This window comes from Sinocyclocheilus anshuiensis, unplaced genomic scaffold (genome assembly GCF_001515605.1).
Source record: "Sinocyclocheilus anshuiensis isolate Anshui unplaced genomic scaffold, SAMN03320099.WGS_v1.1 scaffold50, whole genome shotgun sequence".
Taxonomy (NCBI): Eukaryota; Metazoa; Chordata; class Actinopteri; order Cypriniformes; family Cyprinidae; genus Sinocyclocheilus; species Sinocyclocheilus anshuiensis.
The window spans coordinates 2983558-3005562 of record NW_015542382.1 but is presented as its reverse complement, the minus strand read 5'-3'; the positions used below and the strand labels follow the sequence as shown (position 1 = coordinate 3005562).

At 35.6% G+C, this 22005-nt stretch overlaps 2 protein-coding genes across 3 annotated transcripts in view; one reads left to right on the top strand and one right to left on the bottom strand.

Annotated features, from left to right (window-relative positions):
• The window catches only part of LOC107692658 (chromosome transmission fidelity protein 18 homolog), a 23408-nt gene extending 3916 nt beyond the window's left edge, over nt 1-19492 (top strand). Inside the window, 21 exon segments of the mRNA XM_016491822.1 lie at nt 251-418; nt 1240-1360; nt 1480-1705; nt 2030-2122; nt 2209-2261; nt 2430-2571; nt 2670-2882; nt 3356-3453; nt 3552-3675; nt 3768-3907; nt 4194-4287; nt 4380-4478; nt 4578-4708; nt 5389-5512; nt 8113-8337; nt 9496-9645; nt 11379-11509; nt 15471-15615; nt 18324-18440; nt 19033-19096; nt 19208-19492. Of these exon segments, the coding sequence (XP_016347308.1) occupies nt 251-418; nt 1240-1360; nt 1480-1705; nt 2030-2122; nt 2209-2261; nt 2430-2571; nt 2670-2882; nt 3356-3453; nt 3552-3675; nt 3768-3907; nt 4194-4287; nt 4380-4478; nt 4578-4708; nt 5389-5512; nt 8113-8337; nt 9496-9645; nt 11379-11509; nt 15471-15615; nt 18324-18440; nt 19033-19096; nt 19208-19338 (2789 nt within the window). The 3' untranslated portion in view covers nt 19339-19492.
• Nucleotides 19490-21079, bottom strand: LOC107692657 (guanine nucleotide-binding protein G(I)/G(S)/G(O) subunit gamma-13-like). Of its 2 annotated transcripts, XM_016491821.1 has the most exons (3): nt 20457-21079; nt 20229-20326; nt 19490-19833 (listed from the first exon to the last, which is right to left on the bottom strand). In XM_016491821.1, exons 2-3 carry the CDS (start codon nt 20324-20326, stop codon nt 19728-19730), a joined length of 204 nt encoding a protein of 67 aa, XP_016347307.1. In that variant the 5' UTR covers nt 20457-21079; the 3' UTR covers nt 19490-19727. The 2 variants fall into 2 exon arrangements, with proteins under 2 accessions (XP_016347307.1, XP_016347306.1); XM_016491820.1 differs by having other exon boundaries at nt 20229-21079.
• Between the last annotated feature and the right edge of the window lie 926 nt (nt 21080-22005).

Sequence of the window (22005 nt, the reverse complement as noted above, 5' to 3'; positions counted from 1 at the left end):
TATATATATATATATATATATATATATATATATTTTATTTATTTTTTTGTACTATTTACTTATGTGTGTGTGTAAGTAAATATAAATGTGAATTTACCAAACATTGTTGAAAAATTATTATTCAATTATTATTTTATATTTTAAGCAATGAGCTATATTGTCATTTAATTTTTAATAATAACTTGACATAATTAAAAGTTAAAAATGTTTGTTAATTTTGAACGTATGAATGTTTCTTTAATGTGTGTAGGTGAACGTCCTTCAAGTGCAAAAGTGTCTGAGTTCTGCAATAAGAAGCCGATTCCACAGACGTTTGAGGAAGCCATTGTGTCCGGTGATGTGCCATTGAGAAAATCAGTAAATAAACAGTGTCCTGAGAGCATCTCACCTCCAGGATGTGAGGAGGAGGAATCTCTGAGTAAGTGCATTACATTGAATTTTCATGTAATAAAACAATAATTCAGAGCTACACTATCGTTCAAAAGTTTGATGTCAGTAAGATTTTTTTCTTGGTTTTGAAAGTTTTGTATGCTCACCAAGACTGCATTTAATTGATCAAAAATACAATAAAAACAGTACTATTGTGAACATATTATTACAATTTTAAATAACTTTTGTAATTTATTAATGTGATGGCAAAGCTGAATTACTCCAGTCTTCAATGTCACATGATCCTTCAGAAATCATTAATTGGTTTATAAACATTATTTTAAACATTATGCACTTTTTTTCACAGATTATGCTTTGAATAAACGTGCATTAGTAATATTTTGCTCGATGCGCCCTCTTGATGCGCCTAGCGAATTGAGTTTTTCAGCCATTTTGAAGCTGAATTACTCCAGTCTTCAATGTCACATGATCCTTCAGAAATCATTCCAGTATGCTGATTTGGGGCTTAAGTAGGCCTAACATTTATTATTATATCAATGTTGAAAACAGTTGTGCTGCATAATATTTTTGTGGAAACCATGAGACGTCTTTTTCAGGATTCTATGATGAATAGAAATTTCAAAAGAACAGGATTAATTTTTTTATTTTAGCATTTTTTTGGTAATATTATATGTTTTTATTTTAACTTTTTTGCTTTTTATTCTAACTACATTGCTGGATTAAAGTATTAATTTCTTAAAAACAAAAAATCTTACCCCAAACATTTGAACGGTAGCTTACACTTCAACTTTGTGAAATTAGTGTGTAAAATGTAATGCAGTGTCTAATGAGTTTTGCGGTTTCTTAAAGCTCCTAAATCTAAGAAAAGGAGACAAGATGTGGCAAAAAAGCTGGAGTTTGGTGTTGAAAATGGTGATGACATCACCCCTCCATCTTCCCCAGAGGTTTACGACAGACCAGCAAGAGATGGGTAAAAGTTTATGCACATCACAGTTAAACTGTACTGTTTCACATTATAACATTACAGTCATTGATTGTTGAGTGTTAAAGTATGTTTTTTTTTAATGTTTTTTTTAAATCTTTTTACAGGCCTGGATTTTCTCTGTCTCTGAGTCCAGATAGACCAGCAGCCACAAAAATAACAACCAGTGTGTTAGATATTAGTGGACTGGCTGCATTGCAGGGGTCACCGAAGCGGGGTACTGCAGCAAGACGCCATGCCCAGAACCGGCCCCCTGCAATCGGAGATTACATAACTGTCACAGACTCCATGGGAAACAGAGTCTACCTTAACAAGAAAGAGGATAAGGAGAAGGTTTTGGACCCCACAAGCAATTTTACTTTACAGGAGCCATAGTTTACTGACAAGCTACGCAAAATCACGTTCAAAATCGCAGGTGATTCATTGCCGATTATGAACGTGATTTTGTGTAGCTTGTCAGTGAACTACGGCTCTGTGTAGTAAATGCCGCTCCATCTGAAAGCACGTGCTGGAGATTTACTACTAATCACAGAACCGGCTTTACTGACGAGATGAGCATGAAAATCGCATTCGATTATTTGCACAGCCCTACTTTACAGCTTGCTGGAATACAATGTGTGAAGTTTATTTATTGATTTTTCTAAACCTTATTCTCAGGCACCGGAGCCTAGAGCCTTCCGCAACTCGCTGAATGGGCTAGGACTGTTAGCGGTTCCCGTAGAAGTGTTGAAAGAACAAATTGCAGAGAGAGTAAGAATATGTGTGCACATGCAAAAAAAACAAAACAAAATTAATGATTTGGAGGAAATCTGTCTGAATTGGTTTTGTTTTTTCAGCGCCATCGGCAAGTGGTGGAGGAGTCCCAAAGATTGACAGAGCTCATGAATAGGTGACATTTTTGTTTGTATTGTATCAGTCACTCAGCCTCAGGCCATTTCTACAAATCTGGTCCAATAAAAAAACTCATCTACATCTTGGATGGCCTGAGGGTGAGTACATTTTCAGCAAATCTTCATATTTGGCTGAGCTATTCCTTTTACTCTAAATGGCGTTTTAGTGGTATAGATGCAGAGCTTCTTGCAGAAGAGCAGACAGACTCTGGTGTGGATGGTGATAGTGGGGAAGATGAAGGCTCGTCCTCGCGGCTGTGGGTGGATCAGTTCTCGCCACAGCACTACACTGATCTACTCAGTGATGATGTGAGTCATAGACACGATGTTCATTTGAAAACTAACCTCTGTAATTGAAGATAAAGGATATTGGCATGAATTTTCATTGTTTACATTTGTCTCTGTAGTTTACTAATCGCTGTCTGCTGAAGTGGCTGAAACTCTGGGACACTGTGGTCTTCGGGTGAGAGAGGAAACCCCGTTCGGCCCCTGCAGACATCAGATCGAATTTCACAAATGCTCAAAACCAGAACAAGTCCCAGCGTTTCAAAACCAAGTCCGAAATGACAGAAGAGATACTAGAGGCTGAGCTCGACCAGTACAAAAGACCTAAATTTAAGGCGAGTAAAACTAAGCAGTCACAACAGATTTATTAAATTTATATTAGGTTTAGATTTGTATAAATGAAGCTTTTTCTATTTGTACTTGAGGTTTACATTTGGAATTATTTAGAAGTTTTATATTTAATGTTTTTTTTTTTTTTTTAATTATGTAGTGTTATGTTTATATATTAAAATACAAAATATATTTATACATTTTTATATTACATTTTTTATAGATTTATAAGCTAATAAATATGCAAATTCTTAAAATTCATATTTAGATAAGTATTTTACATTTTGAAGTTTAGGTAATTATTTGATTTGACGTTTGACAGTGAATAGGTGATTTTCATTGTAAAATATGAACATAAGCTGCATGAGACATGGTTTCACCATCAGAGAAGTAGTGAATGTAATGCCAAGAGGTGTGTAATTCTTATTTTTACCATGTTATACGTAAGTTGTTTAACTGTGTGTGTCATACTACACAGGTGGCACTGTTATCAGGTCCTCCTGGACTGGGGAAAACCACGCTAGCACACATTATCGCAAAGCATGCTGGTTACAATGTAGTAGAAATCAACGCTAGGTAAGAGGATGCAAGCCCTATTGTAATGAATCTTGATGTAGAAGTATCCACATATAAATGTTGACACTCACAAGCTGATAGCGCTATTCTCTTCTTAGCAATGACCGCAGTGCAGAGCTCTTCCAGAAACGTATTGATACCGCAACACAGATGAAGTCAGTCCTGGGAGCCAATGAAAAGCCCAACTGCCTTATTATAGATGAAATTGATGGAGCTCCTGCTGTAAGACCTGCTTTCAGTTTTATTGTTTACTTTTAATTCATTGGCCTGTCTAATAGTAGCTGCTTCTGACTTTTTTTTTCTTATTGGCTCAGGCTGCCATTAATATCTTATTAGCGACGTTGAACCGGAAGGATAGCAGAGAAGGAGAGGAGTCAGGTGTTAATGCCTTGAAAAAGAAAAAGAAGAAGCAATCTGTGCTTCTTAGACCAATCATCTGCATCTGCAATGACCTGTAAGTCCTATGTTTAAGTGGCTTAAGTCAACATTTTGGTATGTTTGAAATATTTGGTAATATTTGAAATATTTGAAATATTTTTCCAGTGAACTGTTTAACTTTCAGAAAACATACAAATAATGTCCAACAAATGTAGATTTTTGTTATGCATCACCTTCATAATTTAAACTACGACTGGAAGATCAATACAAAAAATGCTGTATTTTTATGTGAAAGGGTTATTTTGATGAAAGGAAAAAATGTAACCTATTTACTATTTAGTATTTACCCATGCTCTTGTCAGGTATGTTCCAGCTCTGAGGCCGCTGAGACAGCAAGCTTTCCTATTGGCCTTTCCCCAGACTCTGCCCTCCCGCTTAGCTCAAAGACTAGCAGAGGTGACATGCACATACACTCGCATATCTACAATATGATTTTGTAAATGCATGCATGAAAGTGGACCCATGCATGCTGTTGTTTCTGTTTGCAGATCACAAGGCGGCAGGGTATGAAAGCAGATACTGGCACTCTAATGGCCTTGTGTGAGAAAACTGACAATGACATCCGTGCTTGCATCAACACATTACAGGTGAGAGAGATGTGTGCTAAAAACATGCCAGAATTCAAATTTGGGTTTGCTTATGCTAATTGGTTCAAATATGGGTTTGCTAATGTTTTTTGTGTGCAGTTTTTACACAGTCGTGGACAGAAGCACTTGGATCAGCGCAGTGTCAATTCAGTCTCCGTGGGATTGAAAGACCAAAACAAGGGACTTTTCTCAGTTTGGCAGGAAATCTTTCAGCTTCCTCGACTGAAAAGGTACTGCAAAACAAAATATGCCAAACTCAAGGACATGCTATTTTCACACAGCCCTCCCTTTTAAATCTTTGAATGAATTGATTGAAAACATTGATTGACCTCGTATTGATGAAAAAACTACATGGATTAATTGTAAAATTTGTAATGGTGTATATATATATATATATATATATATATATATATGTATGTGTGTTTTTAAAAATTCACTTGTCATAGCACAGGACAATATTTAAGTGTAATTCTCAATTTAAAAAATCTCATTTAACAAGTGCAAAAAAAAAAAATACATTATTTAAATTGTAAATGTTTACATAACACGTTCATATTTATTATACCACCTTTATGCAGATTAGATTCTTTTTTCATTTATTTCCCAATTTAAAAAAAGGTGCATAGTAAATCCTAAAACTGGATTTTTCTATTTTCTTTATCACAAATAGTATGTATTTTGTATGTTATTTTCTTTATTTTCTTTATTTATGTCTGATTTTTGGGATACAGTATGAAAATGTTTCCATTCCATTCATATTAAACATTAAAAGAGAAACTAAAGAATTAAGTTGGGGGTCAACCAGTGTCAGCTGGTGTTTTTAAATTTTATGTTTTATCAGATTGTGTCACTAATTACTGCATCCTTCAGTTTATGACCTCTGTAATTGTTTGATATTGTGGTGATTTAGGAAGCGGATTGGTGGAGATCCTTTTGGTGGTTTTGATGAGGCGGGACCTAAAGATGGCGCACAAAGGATTCAGCACATCTTACATTTGGTCTCATCTAATGGAGAGCATGAGAAACTCACTCAGGTAATGATAGATATGCTCTACTTTGGGCTTCATTGGAGAAAGAGTACTAAAAACTTGAATTGTGCCCTCAAAAAGCATTCAGACACATAAATCACACTTTATTTTTTCATAGACAGGGCTTAGCCTAAACCAGGATTAAGCCATAGTTCAGTTAGGACATTTTAAGTAATTTTTATAAACATGCCATAGAAAAAAGCATTACTGGTGTTCATCTTAAAACAAAACAAATGCACTGACATGTTTTAAGATCAGTCAGTGCAAGTTTCTTTCAGTTGAAACAGCTCAGATTTACATTTTAGTCTAGGACTAGGCTTAAAGGGTATTGTAAAATTTGTAATGGTATATATATATATATATATATATATATATATATATGTATGTGTGTTTTTAAAAATTCACTTGTCATAGCACAGGACAATATTTAAGTGTAATTCTCAATTTAAAAAATCTCATTTAACAAGTGCAAAAAAAAAAAATACATTATTTAAATTGTAAATGTTTACATAACACGTTCATATTTATTATACCACCTTTATGCAGATTAGATTCTTTTTTCATTTATTTCCCAATTTAAAAAAAGGTGCATAGTAAATCCTAAAACTGGATTTTTCTATTTTCTTTATCACAAATAGTATGTATTTTGTATGTTATTTTCTTTATTTTCTTTATTTATGTCTGATTTTTGGGATACAGTATGAAAATGTTTCCATTCCATTCATATTAAACATTAAAAGAGAAACTAAAGAATTAAGTTGGGGGTCAACCAGTGTCAGCTGGTGTTTTTAAATTTTATGTTTTATCAGATTGTGTCACTAATTACTGCATCCTTCAGTTTATGACCTCTGTAATTGTTTGATATTGTGGTGATTTAGGAAGCGGATTGGTGGAGATCCTTTTGGTGGTTTTGATGAGGCGGGACCTAAAGATGGCGCACAAAGGATTCAGCACATCTTACATTTGGTCTCATCTAATGGAGAGCATGAGAAACTCACTCAGGTAATGATAGATATGCTCTACTTTGGGCTTCATTGGAGAAAGAGTACTAAAAACTTGAATTGTGCCCTCAAAAAGCATTCAGACACATAAATCACACTTTATTTTTTCATAGACAGGGCTTAGCCTAAACCAGGATTAAGCCATAGTTCAGTTAGGACATTTTAAGTAATTTTTATAAACATGCCATAGAAAAAAGCATTACTGGTGTTCATCTTAAAACAAAACAAATGCACTGACATGTTTTAAGATCAGTCAGTGCAAGTTTCTTTCAGTTGAAACAGCTCAGATTTACATTTTAGTCTAGGACTAGGCTTAAAGGGTTAGTTCACCCAAAAATGAAAATTAGCCCATAAATTACTCGCCCTCAAGTCATCCTAGGTTTATATGACTTTCTTCTTTCAGACGAATCCAGTCGGAGTTATATAAAAAAATTGTCTTTGATCTTTCAAGCTGTTTAATGCCACTCAGCGGCTGTTGCATGCATCAGTCCAAAAGAAAATAAATAAAAAGTGCCCATCCATAAAAAAAAGTGTCTCACACGGCTCCGGGGGGTGAACAAAGGCCTCCTGTTGCGAATCGATGCGTTTTTGTAAGAAAAATAACCATATTCAAAACGTAATAATCACTTTAATGTAGCTTGCGCTCACTGTTGTAAAGGGAAGCAGTTCCGGGCGGATGACGTATGAGGTCGACTTTGCGCATGTGCCGCTCAGAAGTGACGCATGCTGAAGTGCAGGGGAGAGATCAAAACAAAACACCGGTCACTTATTAGAAGTACAAAATGAGGATTTGTAAAGAAGAATGTCGGAGGATTTCGATATAAGCCAAGAGGAGACTGGTTTTCCTTTGCTAAAGTAAGGAAACTTTGCTTCCTTTGCTCCTGTTAACAAACGTTGGTCTTTATGAGACTCACCAGCGCATGCGCAACTCCGGCATCTTACGTCATTCTTCCGGAGCTGCTTCCGTGTACAACTGTTGGCGCAAGCTACATTAAAGTGATTATTACGTTTTGAATATGGATATTTTTCTTACAAAAAAAAAGCATCGATTCACTACAGGAGGCCTTTGTTCACCCCCCGGAGCCGTGTGAGACACTTTTTTTTTATTTTTATGGATGGGCGCTTTTTATTTAACTTCTTTTGGACTGATGCATGCAACACCCGCTGGGTGGCATTAAACAGCTTGAAAGATCAATGACAATTTTTAATATAACTCCGACAGGATTCATCTGAATGAAGAAAGTCATATAAACCTAGGATGACTTGAGGGTGAGTAATTTATGGGCTAATTTTCAGTTTTGGGTGAACTAACCCTTTAAAGCCTTGTCTGTGAAACCGGGGGAAAATGCTTGAATTTCTTTGCTTAAGAAAGCAAAATGTCAAAGGAGTTTATCACAAATAAATATGGTCATGTTTCTATAATGTTTGACAACGAGAAAGTGTAATTTTGAGTTGACAACTATGTATGTTTTGTTATTTAAAACCTCACAAAATTCTTTTTGCAATTTTTTTAATTTGAAAAGTTCTTTCTTTCTTTGAATATCTTGTAAAATCTATGTAAAAGAGTGGTTTCAGCCAAAATGATTCACATTCTCTCTTCCATAGGGCCTGTATGATAACTTCCTCAGCATGAAGCTGAAGGACCCAGGGATGTTGGGTGTGTGCGCAGGCCTTGACTGGTTGTGTTTCTCTGACATGTTGAATGAGTGTGTGTTACACGGACAGAACTATTCGCTTATGCGCTACTTCCCTTTCCTGCCCGCTGCCTTCCACCAACTATATGCTGCAAACTCGGTCCCACGCATCAATTATCCACACAGTCACTACGAGGTGAAAGAATTCAATAGACAGCGAGAGCACATGCTGTCTATCCGCCCTTATCCTTAATACCCTAATGTCCTGTCGTTCCCCTTCTACCTTTCATTAAATGAAAGCACTCTGTCCCAGTTACACACTTGACCATAAAACCTCAAAACAAAGCCCTCATGTGTCTCCTTTGACTATGACTGGTGTTATGCCATTGAGCATCTGTTTTTCCACATACATTAACATTTAAAAGTTTGGGGTCATTTAGGTCTTTTTTTCTTTTTAACAAATTTAATACTATATTCAGCATGGATTCATTAAAACTGATGAAACGTTACAGTGAAGACATTTCTTTTGAACTTTCCATTCATCAGAGAATCCTGAAATTACTTTGTAACTAGTTACAGTGCTTTACAAAAAATGTTATGCTTTACAATGATTTTACAAATTGAATGTTTGTTTTATGCTTCTTTTTATAAACGTTTGTAAGACATTTATGACTTCTTTGCACATGCTCTTCTATGCACTTCAAGTTATTAGCTTTGTTAATGTTCCACTTTGTTAAAGTCGCCACAGTCATTGCATACTTTACATCTGCTTTATTTGTACCCTTTTGTTTTATTAGTATATTTAGCTATTTACCATTTGTAGAATTTAAAATATAATTTGTTAGATAAATTACATTTCTGATTGTAGTCCTTGAAAACCAAAAAAGTAGTGCTTGAAAAGTCCTTGAAAGTCCTCTTTATTGCCATGCTAAAACGAATTGCATATCATATGTACCATGATTGGTGTTGGCAGCAGTTTAGCAGTTTTCAATACCAATTTTGATATGGCAGCAAATATGAATAGGCTCCTTTATTTGAAAAGTTAAAGACGCTACAGTCAATTGCAGCAGTTAAATTGTTAACTTGAGCCATTTTGCAAGTTTCTATCATATACCAAAGTCGTGCCCTTTAAAGACAGTCAGTCAACTCAAATGTTCTAAGAAGGAAAGAAAGTAAAAAAGAAAAAAATGGGCCAATTTTTAAGCACATTCAGATATTTGTGTGTCTGGGTTTGCTGATATCAGATAGGATGACATCTTTATATAATGATAATAAACTCTTAACATTTATCATTTTTATTGTAAATTGAAAGTGGTAATAAATGTCATATAAATTTATATAAATTCATTTCTAGGCTTTCACCAAAAGTCAGCACACCAAGAATGCCCTGCTTGCCATGTTGAATGACATGCCACCCGCTGTACAGAGCCGAATTTCTATGAGCAGTCTCTGTTTGGACATCCTCAGCCTTCTCCTGGAGCTCATCTCCCCCAAACTGCGGCCGGTGAGTGATTTTACAGTCTGCAGTGTAAAAGAACAAGACGGTGGCTAGCCACACACTGAATCCAATACAGACTGCTTTTATTTTAATATATATATTTTATAAATTGCATCGTGCAAAAAGTGCAGAGTGACTGCAGTGTAAAAAATTATTTTTCAAAGTTGTAAATAAAACAGACTATTGGAGAATGTTTTACAAGAAAATACTATTTCTATTTCAAAATTTCTCGTCTGTGTTACTTGCCGTTTCTTTGTAATTCTTTGTGAAATTTAGTAGCAATTTCTGAGGTAAAATTGTTTTAACAAAAATCGTTTTCAGTGTGTGTGCAAACAAGGTAAAAATAACAAAATTTGTTGTAAACCCTAGTGTGCTGCCTACTTAGCATCACAGTAGTGAACACTTGTTCACACAACAGGAAGTATACTTAGTATACCAGGAAGTATACTTTTCTATGTTTATTATAATGATGCTTCCTTGTAAGATACTCAGCTGTTCAAAAGTTTGGAGTCAGATGTTTTTATTTTCTTTTTGGAAAAACAAACAAACAAATAATAAAATAAATTCAGCAAGGACACATGAAATTGACTAAAAGTGACAAAGACATTTATAATGTTACAAAAATGCTGTTCTTTTAAACTTTCTATTCATCAGAGCCTAATTAAAAATTGAGTGTTTTCACTAAATGAGCACATTTATTTATAAGCATATTGCAATATAAAATACACTAAAGGCAACAGTATTTAACCAAGTGTAATGTTTACTTAATTCTTTGCTGTAGAGATTTCGGTCAACATTTTTTTAGGTGATGACCCCAGAATCAGTGTTTTGCACTTATTCATTGAAACAGACAGTTCAAAATAAGAACTTTTTGGAAATGAATCAAACTGAATGAGTTCTGAAAAAAAATGTATCACCGTTTCCACAAAAATATTAAGCAGCACAACTGTTTTCAACACTTATAATATTAAAGAGGTCGCATGATGCGATTTCAATTTTTCCTTTCTCTTTGGAGTGTTACAAGCTCTTGGTGCATAAAGAAGATCTGTAAAGTTGCAAAGACTAAAGTCTCAAATCCAAAGAGATATTCTTTATAAAAGTTAAGTAAGTCATTATAATCCGTAATTATGTCCCCACTGGATGCAACAAATGCCTCGTTTATAATGGGTTTTATTGGTTTTGTCTGGTCGTGCCGGGACACGGCATCACAGTATGGTAAGGGGCGTAACATTTCCATCACACGCTTGAGGTATCCGGCCAATCACAACGCACTGGATAGCTGGCCAATCACAGCACACCTCGCTTTTCAGAACGATGAGCTTTGTAAAAATCGACGCGTTTCAGAAAGGCGGGGCATAGAGGAGAAACAATAATGTACAGTATGTGGAAAATAATGTGTTTTTTGAACCTTATACTGCATGAACACATTTCATTACACCAAATACACAAAATAATGTTATTTTTAGCAACATCATATGACCCCTTTAAGAAATGTTTCTTGAGCATCAAATCACAGCATATTAGAATGATTTCTGAAGGATCATGTGACACTGAAGACTGGAGTAATGATGCTGAAAATTCAGCTTTGCCATCACAGGAATAAATTACATTTTAAAATATATTAAAACAGAAAAAGGTTATTTTAAAATGAAATAAAATTTCACAATATTACCATTTTTACTGTATTTTTTTTTAACAAATAAATGCAGCCTTGGTGAATCGTGATGTGTTTCTTACAGGTCAACCCTCAGCTTTACAGCACTAGGGAGAAGCAGCAGCTCTATGATTTGATTGACACCATGATCAACTATAACCTGACCTATAGACAGGACCGCACACCAGAGGGACAGTACACTTATGTTCTGGAGCCGTGAGTACATGCACATACACAAACAACATTACCCTGATCTACAGACATATTGTTCTGTTATGCAACTCAGACTTCATCACAAGAATACACAATAACACACACAGCGCTGAGAGATTCTGTATGTGTTTACCTGTTCATCACGATTTATGAGAGATTAGGCTGCGTCTCCAGATTATTGTCTCTCCCTCCCCTACTCTTCCCCTTTTTTTATTATTCTCCGTCCTCTGTTTCACTTTGGCGATTCTCTCAGATGAGAACTTGGAGGTTTTTGTTACTTGCCTCATGCATGGATGCACATGTTCATCACTCAAGTATATAAAAAGACCTACAATCCTGTCTGTGGCTTACCGTGTCCTACCACTCACACTGATTGATGGAAGTGATGCTGACAATGTTCACAAACAAGCTTTGACAGTCATGCGTGGAGCACTTGCTGCTGAACCTTTAAAAGTCTGCTTGATAAAGCTAAAGGTGGATAAAAACCAGGAGTGAGAAGATAAGCAAGGGAACAATTTGGGCTATTGGATTGGTTTTCAGACGGTGAGTTCAAGCTGGAACAGAAGAAGAGCATCTCTGTTCATCCTGTATGTTTACCTCTTATTCATTGAGCATTCAAGTTTTTGCAATGTTTGTTAGTTTGAATTTCTGTAAAACAGACTAGCATAGTCTAGTAATGGTTGATCAGAATTGGTTGTTCAGTGGCTGATTCTGATATGGCTAATGTCTGATGAAATGTTGTTGATGTGTACATTCACTACTGTTCAAAAAGTTTGGGTTTTTAAAAATGTTTTTAAAAGAAGTCTCTTAGGAATCACCAAGGCCGCATGTATTTATGCAGTAAAAATAGTAATATTGTAAAATAGTATTACAGTTAAATAGCATTACAATTTTGATATATTTAAAAATTTTATTAGCCTAATTCCTGCTGAATTTTCAGCAGCTATTAATCCAGTCTTCAGTGTCACATGACATTGTGTTGTTTAAAATTTTTGTGGAAACCATGATGCATTTTTTCAGGATTCTTAATGCAATTAATGCATCCTTTCTGAATAAACTAATTAATTTCTTTACTGTTCATTTCTTACTGTTTTTAGTAAAAAAATGTAGTGTTTTCACTAAAAATACACTAAATGTAATAGTATGTAATAGAGTAATATTTACTTAATTCTTTGCTGTAGAGATTTCTGTCAAAAAATTTTGGTTATGACCCCACAATCAGTGTTTTGCATTGAAACAGACAGTTCAAAATAACAGCTTTTTGGAAATGAATCAAACTGAGTGAACCAAATGAATACGTCGGTTAATTGTATATTGTCAATGATATTTAATAATGAATCTAACCCTACTAGTCTAGATTAGATAGGGCAATATAATCTAGACACATAACATGTTTCTGAAGTTTCTTTTTGATATACGCGTGTGTTTGTGTTCTCTCAGTGATTGGTGCGGTAGAATCATGCAGCAGTCGTTCCTGCAGGCCCGCTGCGATGAGACGCTGGTCACCTCTGATTGGGGGATTCCTCTGCTGGTCGCCCTGTTGCTGCTTCTGCTTGTTTATGCCTTCCTGTATCTTCCTGCCATCTCTTATCGAGCTCTGCTTCAACAAGTGCTGAGTAACCACACTGAAGCCATGCCACTGGAAAATAACAAGACGGACTGAGGATTGTACAATTCCCATGCCAAATGTTGAATGACAATGAAAGCTAACTGCATTTTCATTGCATTGAGGAGAAATGGTTCAGCATTGTAAACCAAGAGGAGACCTGAATGGAAGAAACAATCACATCTCGCTTTTGTAATTATTGTGCCATTTTGACAGACCATGTTGTCAATTTAATCCAAATTTTTATTGCACAATCCTGCCAATACACAGCAAGCATTTCCATATATATGTGAAGTAGTGGTTGACTGATATATCGCCAAGGCCGATATTTGGCGGGGTTTTTTTTTCAAATATCGGCATTGGCCGATAAGTTTTTCTGTTTGGCCAATGCGTTCGAGGCGGGACTTTTATTTTGACGGCGCTGAGAGCGGCAGCGCCTATGCTCACAGTGCTCGCATTCTCCCTATTGTTCACCGTTGTCTTAATACAGATAGAAGTCTGTCTAATAATCCGATAGAGGTGTGCGATGAGACGCTGGTCACCTCTGATTGGGGGATTCCTCTGCTGGTCGCCCTGTTGCTGCTTCTGCTTGTTTATGCCTTCCTGTATCTTCCTGCCATCTCTTATCGAGCTCTGCTTCAACAAGTGCTGAGTAACCACACTGAAGCCATGCCACTGGAAAATAACAAGACGGACTGAGGATTGTACAATTCCCATGCCAAATGTTGAATGACAATGAAAGCTAACTGCATTTTCATTGCATTGAGGAGAAATGGTTCAGCATTGTAAACCAAGAGGAGACCTGAATGGAAGAAACAATCACATCTCGCTTTTGTAATTATTGTGCCATTTTGACAGACCATGTTGTCAATTTAATCCAAATTTTTATTGCACAATCCTGCCAATACACAGCAAGCATTTCCATATATATGTGAAGTAGTGGTTGACTGATATATCGCCAAGGCCGATATTTGGCGGGGTTTTTTTTTCAAATATCGGCATTGGCCGATAAGTTTTTCTGTTTGGCCAATGCGTTCGAGGCGGGACTTTTATTTTGACGGCGCTGAGAGCGGCAGCGCCTATGCTCACAGTGCTCGCATTCTCCCTATTGTTCACCGTTGTCTTAATACAGATAGAAGTCTGTCTAATAATCCGATAGAGGTGTTAAACAAAGGAATTAAAATGTAGGCCTATACAAAAAGTATTATAACGATTGCTTTTATATTATTAGTAATAGAAAGGCAAACATTATAATACTTTCTCGTTTTCCATCAGCATTCAGCAAATACGCATTTACATCATTTAAACAAATCTTTGAATGGCTAATGAAAATTTAATTTCACAAAACTTGCAAACTTAGTTGAATCCAGTTGTGAGATCTTGTGAAGTGTGCATGTGACCTGCATGATCTTGTGTTCTCTGCGTGACTTTCGGCCCGTGCAAATTGAATGCTTTAAACATTAAATTCGTGATTTCAAATTATGCTGCTCTTTATGCATTTGCCCACTGTCATATTCATGTCATTTTCACTGTGCTGTATGTAAAATGAGTGTTACCTTGGATTTATTTGAAAAATATGATTCCCAATGCACACAAACTTCCCAGAATACTGAGTGCTCTGTTGGTTACAGTTTACTTCCTTTTTAATTTATTTTTTTATTAAATATTTATTTATTTGTGAAAAATACTTTATTAAAAATACTTAAGATATTGGCATCGGCTGTAAAAAAAATAAAAATAAAATATCAGTCGACCACTAATGTGAAGTCTTTTTTTGATGTTTTCATGTGAGATGCAATGGCATATCAGCAGCACAGAGATATTGAAGTATCTGGATTTTATCCAACTTTCACTGGCAACCTTTCATTGCTGTCCTGTTCTCTAGAAATGGAAGAACTATTTTATTTTAGTGTGAAAATAGCAATAACAACATTGTATGGGAACAAACACAAACTTGTGAACTGCTCCATATTTTTTTTGACAGAACATTCTCCAACTGTCCTAGAGAAATGACTTTGTGTACGTGACCAGGAATACCCTGCACAACTAATCCTGCTTTTGGATTTTCATCTGCTTGTGTGTATTGCACATATTGTTTAATTTACTTCTATTCCTGGAAGAGTGTTTCACCTTCTGAGTAAAACGGATTATTTAGCTCACCCGCTTTCCACTCTTTAAACCAGCTCATCTTCATTTATATCCCTCCTCATTAGATTCCCTTGTTTGGGCTCTCTTTGGAGTCGTGCCCAATAATAAAATTAAATAATAAAATGTTATGTAAAGGTTTGTGCTGTCATTTATATTTAGCTGTTTTCATGGACTTGTTGTACATTAAATGACCTGTGTGTGTTTCCACAGTAATGTAGAAGATGTGGTGCATTTTCCGGGTTTACCTCCCCAGAGACAGTTAACCTATCAGGTGAAGCAGCTGATTGCCAGGGAGACAGAACTGGAGAGGATGAGGAGGGTGGAGAAAGCCCAACAGAAACGAAACCCACACAAGGTAAAATTCACACACACAGCCTGTGCACAAATATGCACACTTACATAATATATAAATATATTATAAATAATAAATAATATTTGAAAATATAATATATTATACAACAACTTATTTATTAATGTATTTATTGAGCTACTCCTAAAAAGTGAATTAAAACTGTTATATGAGGGTTTTTTTTTCTGAAAGTTTGTTGCTTTGCTTGCAAGTATGTTTTTTTTGTTTATTTTGTATGGTTGTATTTTTGTGTGTCATTAAAATATTTTTTTGTGTTTTTAAAATAATTTAAATGTTAACTAATAGCCACTCATAGACACCGCACCATTTGTTTCACCACTCATTTGTAGTGTAAACATGAAATACTTTTACATGCACGTTGATCATTTTCAGTTGGACTGCAACATGAGGACTTTGGAAATGTTTACTGTTTTGTTCAACTACAGTTGTACTAGTCTGATTTTTTGTGGAGTTGGCCTAACAGACCTATATAATATAATTGTATCTTGACTTCATCTAGTATGGACACTAGACAGCAGTGAAAGACATGTATTTAAATCCTTTATGTATTGTCATGTATACTTGCAACTATACAATGTACAGTGCCTATAGAAAGTCTTAATATCCCTTCATTTTTCTCACATTTTGTTATGTAGCATTATTATGCTTAATGTTACTGCTTTAAATTACTTATTTTCCACATAAATCTACACCCCACTCACCATAATGACAAAGCAAAATTTATCGGATTTATCACAACTTTGCAAATTTATTGAAGGGGTCATATGATGTTGCTAAAAAGAACATTATTTTGTGTATTTGGTGTAATGAAATGTGTTTATGCGGTTTAAGGTTAAAAAAACATTATTTTCCACATACTGTACATTATTGTTTCTCCTCTATGTCCCGCCTTTCTGAAACGTGTCGATTTTTACAAAGCTCATCGGTCTGAAAAGCAAGGTGTGCTCTGATTGACCAGCTATCCAGTGCGTTGTGATTGGCCGAATTCCTCAAGCGTGTGACGAAAATGTTACGTCCCTTACCATATTGTGATGCCTGCGGCAACCACATCCGAATACCTCAAGCGTGTGACGGAAATGTTATGCCCCTTACCATACTGTGATGCCGTGTCCTGGCGCGATGAGACAAAGCTGTCTCTTCCAAATACTGTCTTTTTACGCTTTGTGTTGCATTGCGCCGCGTAAACATAAAACCATGTCTGCATTTGTGATCGGAGAAACGACAAAAACTATTCACGAACAGCTTGTAACACTCCAAAGAGAAAGGAAAACTTGAATCGCATCATATGACCCCTTTAAAAAGGAAACACTGAAAAATGTCTTCATACCCTTTGCTTTGACACTTAAAATTTAGATCAGTAGCATTCCAGTTTCACTGAATCATCTTTGAGATGTTTCTGTAATCCGACTGGAGTTAACCTGTGGCAAATTCAGTTGATTGGACATGATTTGGAAAGGCACACACACCTGTCTATATAAAGTTTAACAGCTGAAATGGATGTCAGAGCAAAAGCTAAGCCATGAGGTCAAAGGAATGGCCTGCAGAGCTGAGAGACAGGATTGTGTTGAGACAGATCTGGGGAAGACTACAAAAAATTTGCTGTGTTGAAGGTTCACAGGAGCATTTGGCCTCCATAATCCTTAATGGATGAAGTTTGAAACAATCAGGACTCTTCCTAGATCTAGCCTCCTGGCCAAACTGATCAATCGAAGGAGAAGGGTCTTGGTTAGAGAAATGACCAAGACATTGATGGTCACTCTGGTTGAGCTCCATGATCTTATATGGAGATGGGAGAAACTTACAGAAGGACAAACATCACTGCGACACTCCACCAATCTGGGCTTGATGGCAAAGTGACCAAACTCAAGCTTCTCCTCAGTAAAGATACATGAAACCCTGATTGGAATTTACAAAAATACACCTAAATAACTCGGACTATGAAAAAAAAAAAAGATTCTCTGGTCTGATGAACTTCAATTCCTTATTCACGTCTGAGGGAAACCAAGCACCGCATATCACCTGCATGCAGCTAAATACAGAGATATCCTTAATGAAAACCTGGTTCAGAGTGCTCAGAACCTCAGACTGGGCTGAAAGTTTACCTTCCAACATGACAATCACCCTACGCACACAGCCAAGACAATGCAGCAGTGGCTTAGGGACGACTCTATGAATGTCCTCGAGTGGCCCAGCCAGAGCTGGGACTTGGAACCAATCAGACATCTTTGGAGAACCCTATAAATGGCTGTCCACCGATGGTCCCCAGCCAACCTGACAGAGCTTGAGATGATCTAAAGAGAAGAATGGCAAAAACAAATGCAGATGTGCAAAGCAGATGTTGCATCATTCCCCAAAAGACATGAGGCTGTAACTGTCAAAGTGCTTCAACTAAGTTTTGAGTTAAGGGTATGAAGACTTGTGCAATGTCATTTTTTCAGTGTTTCCTTTTTAATAAATTTGCAAAGTTGTGATAAATCTGGTTTTTGCTTTGTCATTATGGTGAGTGGGGTTTAGATGTATGTGGGGAAAAGTAATTTAAAGCAGTTTAACAATAACGCAACATAAGAAAATTTGAAAAAAATGAAGGGGTATGAAGACTTTCTATAGGCACTGTATAATATGCAGAGCTGTAGACAATCATGTTTCATAAACAGGATTGTGCAGATTGCAAAGTATTTGTTCTGTGTGTTCAGACAGAGGCAGTTAATAAGGTGCCAGAGGAGAAGAAAACAGAAGTGAAGAAACAAACAAGCAGGAACCATCAGCAGAGGCTGGAGAACATTGTTAAACAGACTGTGGTGGAAAGCTGGGTAAAGCATCTATATTAAACCACCTTAAATCCTTTACATCTGTCCTTAAACCTCCTATACTCATAAAAATCCCTTTTTAAAATGTATTTTCTTTAAGTGCAGTCCACCATTGAATGTTACCATAGCAAATTCAATACTGGAATCTGTGATTCACAACTTCATTCTGGCATTGTGTGAAACTGTTTTATGACTAATCAGTTTTATATTATTGCTGATAATATTTACAAATAATAAAAAAATAAATAAAAATTTGCAAATATTATATGCAATAAAAAACTGATTGCAAATGCGCCAAAAAAAGCAGTAATATTTACAAATTATAGTGCTAGTTATAGATTATTGATTGTAACCTAATTTAAAATGCCAAACCAGAGAATGTTTGTTTTTGCTTTGAAGTATTTAGTAAATTCTCCCCTTTATCCATTTTAGTGATTCTGTGCCATCATGTTATCTGATTATTCTCATACTGGCTCTCTTTGCATATGCTTGATTTATGCTTCATAATAATCCAAGATTAATTGGGTTAATAGTGGATCAGGGTCGAAGTGCTCACACGTGATAAATTGTTTATTTATCCTTTCCATGTTTATAGCCTGAATTGGATTTCTTTGGTCGAGCCATTGTACCCAAGGAGAAGCCTGTGGTCACCACTACGGGTGTGTTGTTGTTGTTTGTGTGTATATATATATAGATGCTTTTCATACTCTTGTGCAATAAATCACAGTACAAGTCTTCTGCTAAAAATGAACTGATCTCACTTTCTGCAGGTGAAGATGGCAAAGGAGCTGGAGTGGTGCATATCGGTAAAGCCGTGGGTAACAGTGACGTATGGTTTCGTTTCAATGAAGGTGTGTCCAATGCAGTGCGCAGAAACGTTTACATTCGGGAGTTACTTTAAAGTGATATGGGCGAGAAAGTGGATGAAGCCCATGTTAATTTACCACCTTAAATCAATAAATGAAAAACCAAAAATGTTCTGAACCTTGTACTGTAAAGTTAAAAAACAAACCTACAAATCTACAATATGTGAAAAAGAAAAAGCACTGGTTCCTCTTTGTTTTGTTGTTTTTTTATTGTGTTCTTGTATAGTTGTCTTACACTTTTATAAATACGTTTTCACTAAATAAGTTTTTTTCTTTTTTTCATAATGTCGTGGCATGATAAGCGTAAACAAGAAAGCAGATTTACATTTGCATGTTTGTCTGTCCTAGTCAAAGTTGGGCAGTGTAACCATGACTGTGGGTGGAGTCACTCCTGCTGCCATAGTGATGAGTGACCGCTCTTGCACTATATTATAACACATTTACTTGACTCCACCCACGGGTTGTCCTTCAGTACATCTGGATTCAGAAATGGATCCTCGTTCATTTTCTCCTCGATCCATTTAGTTAACCTGGAAATAAATGTATAATAGGAGGATAGAACTTAACACACACACACACACACAAAATATCTGTAGACTTATTATTTACTTAATTTATTTCACTAAGCTTGGAACTTCACAAATCAAAATACGTATATAAATGCTATATATTATTTTAATATTTTCAGAACAGATGTATTCAGATTTTTATACACAATGATTTGCATTTGTATATGAATATTATCTATACAAATAAAAAAATGAAGTGTGCATTTAAAAAAAAAGAGATAATTATTATTTTTATGTATTTATTTTTTAATTTCTTCACAATTTTATGACAATTGTTAAAGGTTTACAAACCCCTAGTTGGAAATCACTGGTTTGAAACAAACCAAAGCAGTAGACTTTTTACGTTTGAAACTCACTCTAGAATCGCGACGGATGTTTTCTCTCTGTTAAACTGTAGCTGCTGCTTCAGACTGTCCACATGATTCTTCAGCTGAGTCTCATCAAGCTCATCCATCTGAAATACCATCCATCCTGTTTGTTTTAATGTTACGTCCAAGTCTCAAAGCTGAATTATCTGTAAATGATAGCTAGGTAATTTTATTTCAGTATAAAATAATTGTATATAAAATATACAATTGGCCTACCGTGCTAAGTTAAGTAGCTTAGAAGTGAAGTGAAAGGGTTGTCAGGAGTCCTCCAGCAAATAGCTTGAGTTTGAATGCTTTGTTCCACTTAAGAGGAGGATGTTTAGTTTTTTTCCCTTTTGTAAATTTCTGGTTTACACAAAGGAGATTGAGATACACACCTATTTTTGAGGTTATGCAGCATTCAAACTACTTTGTTAATCAAATTATCTCTCTGCGTCGTGTGTTGTAATGGGAGGGATGTTTAGCTCATTGGACTCTGTACATCTTTGTAAAATACATGCAAAACTGCCCATTTGGCTTCAGATAGTAATTTCTAATCTTTGCCAGAGAAAATAAACTACAGAATAAATGTGATGTTATCACGAGACTACTTGTTGTTGTCACTTGATAACATCCATAAATGTTAAATGTCCCCAAAGTCATAATCAAGTCAGTGTGTTTGCCAAAAAGTTACATTTTATGATTTCTTTAATTATAGTTGTAGCATTTAAACTAACTTTTACAGTTTAACAGTTGTCATGCTTTTGACATTTGATTCTAACATAGACTACCATTCAAGGGTCAGTAAGATTTTATTGAATTGTACCATCACAGGAATAAATTGCATTTTAAAATAGTGTAAAAAATATTTTTATTGTAATATTGCAAACTATTACTGTTTTTACTGTATTTTAGTAAATGTTATCTAAAGCAGCTTGCAACAGGGAAAATGTTGGCGTAACTCTTAGCTGTACTTCCTATCATGTCTAGTTGGGATTGAAACATAACCACTCGTGCCCTCCATCATGTTTGCTGTTTGGTTAAAAGTGAAGGCATCTCTCTGTTAATGAGATCAGGAAGTGCTACGAGTGAGCGATGTTGTTAGTTGCTAAGTCTGTCTAAACCATGTCCCTTAAGCCACTTATAGTAACACAGCAAAGTCGTGTGCTCTTCGACTGTAGAGTTAAGACTTGATGTGTTCTTACAGACAGCAATGAATCCCCATAAAAATTGAAAGTGTGCTCTCTTTTCAAGAGAATATTTGCAATACAATTCAAAAATATAAACGCAACATTGTAAGGTTGCATATTTCACTTAAACTCTGGATAATCGTACATGTTTAATTTAGAGGTCAGATCATACCCTAAACAGTTGTGAATGTTCCTTCCATTGTGAACCAATAGCCGAAATGTGAAAAATCCAATACTGATTTAGTCATGGTTGTCCACTTATAAATAGTTACTGCAGAATCTGTCCAGAACTCCTAAAATACCACAAGAATGGTGATAGACTGATATGTTAGCCAGGCCAATGACTTAATGACATCATGCATTTGGCAAATGGGATTTAAATTGCATTCAAGCAATGCATTTTATTTTTAATTCATGCATTCGCTGGGAATCAAACCTATGACCTTGGCTTTGTTGGTGCCATATTATGCTGCATCAGCCAGTAATTCTGTCCATTAACAGGACATTTATTTTTCTATGAGTCAGGTTTAAAATATACCAGTAGCCTTGACAACAAATTATGTTTTCACTGTCATTGTGAAATGTAAACATTGGAT

Bases quoted from the DNA above. Each gene is read 5' to 3' on its own strand.
- LOC107692657 (XM_016491820.1), bottom strand. From the start codon at position 20,338: ATGGTATTTCAGATGGATGAGCTTGATGAGACTCAGCTGAAGAATCAT. The intron at 19,834-20,228 runs GTGAGTTTCAAA...ATTTATTTCCAG, and splicing joins ACATCCGTCGCGATTCTAGA to GTTAACTAAATGGATCGAGG.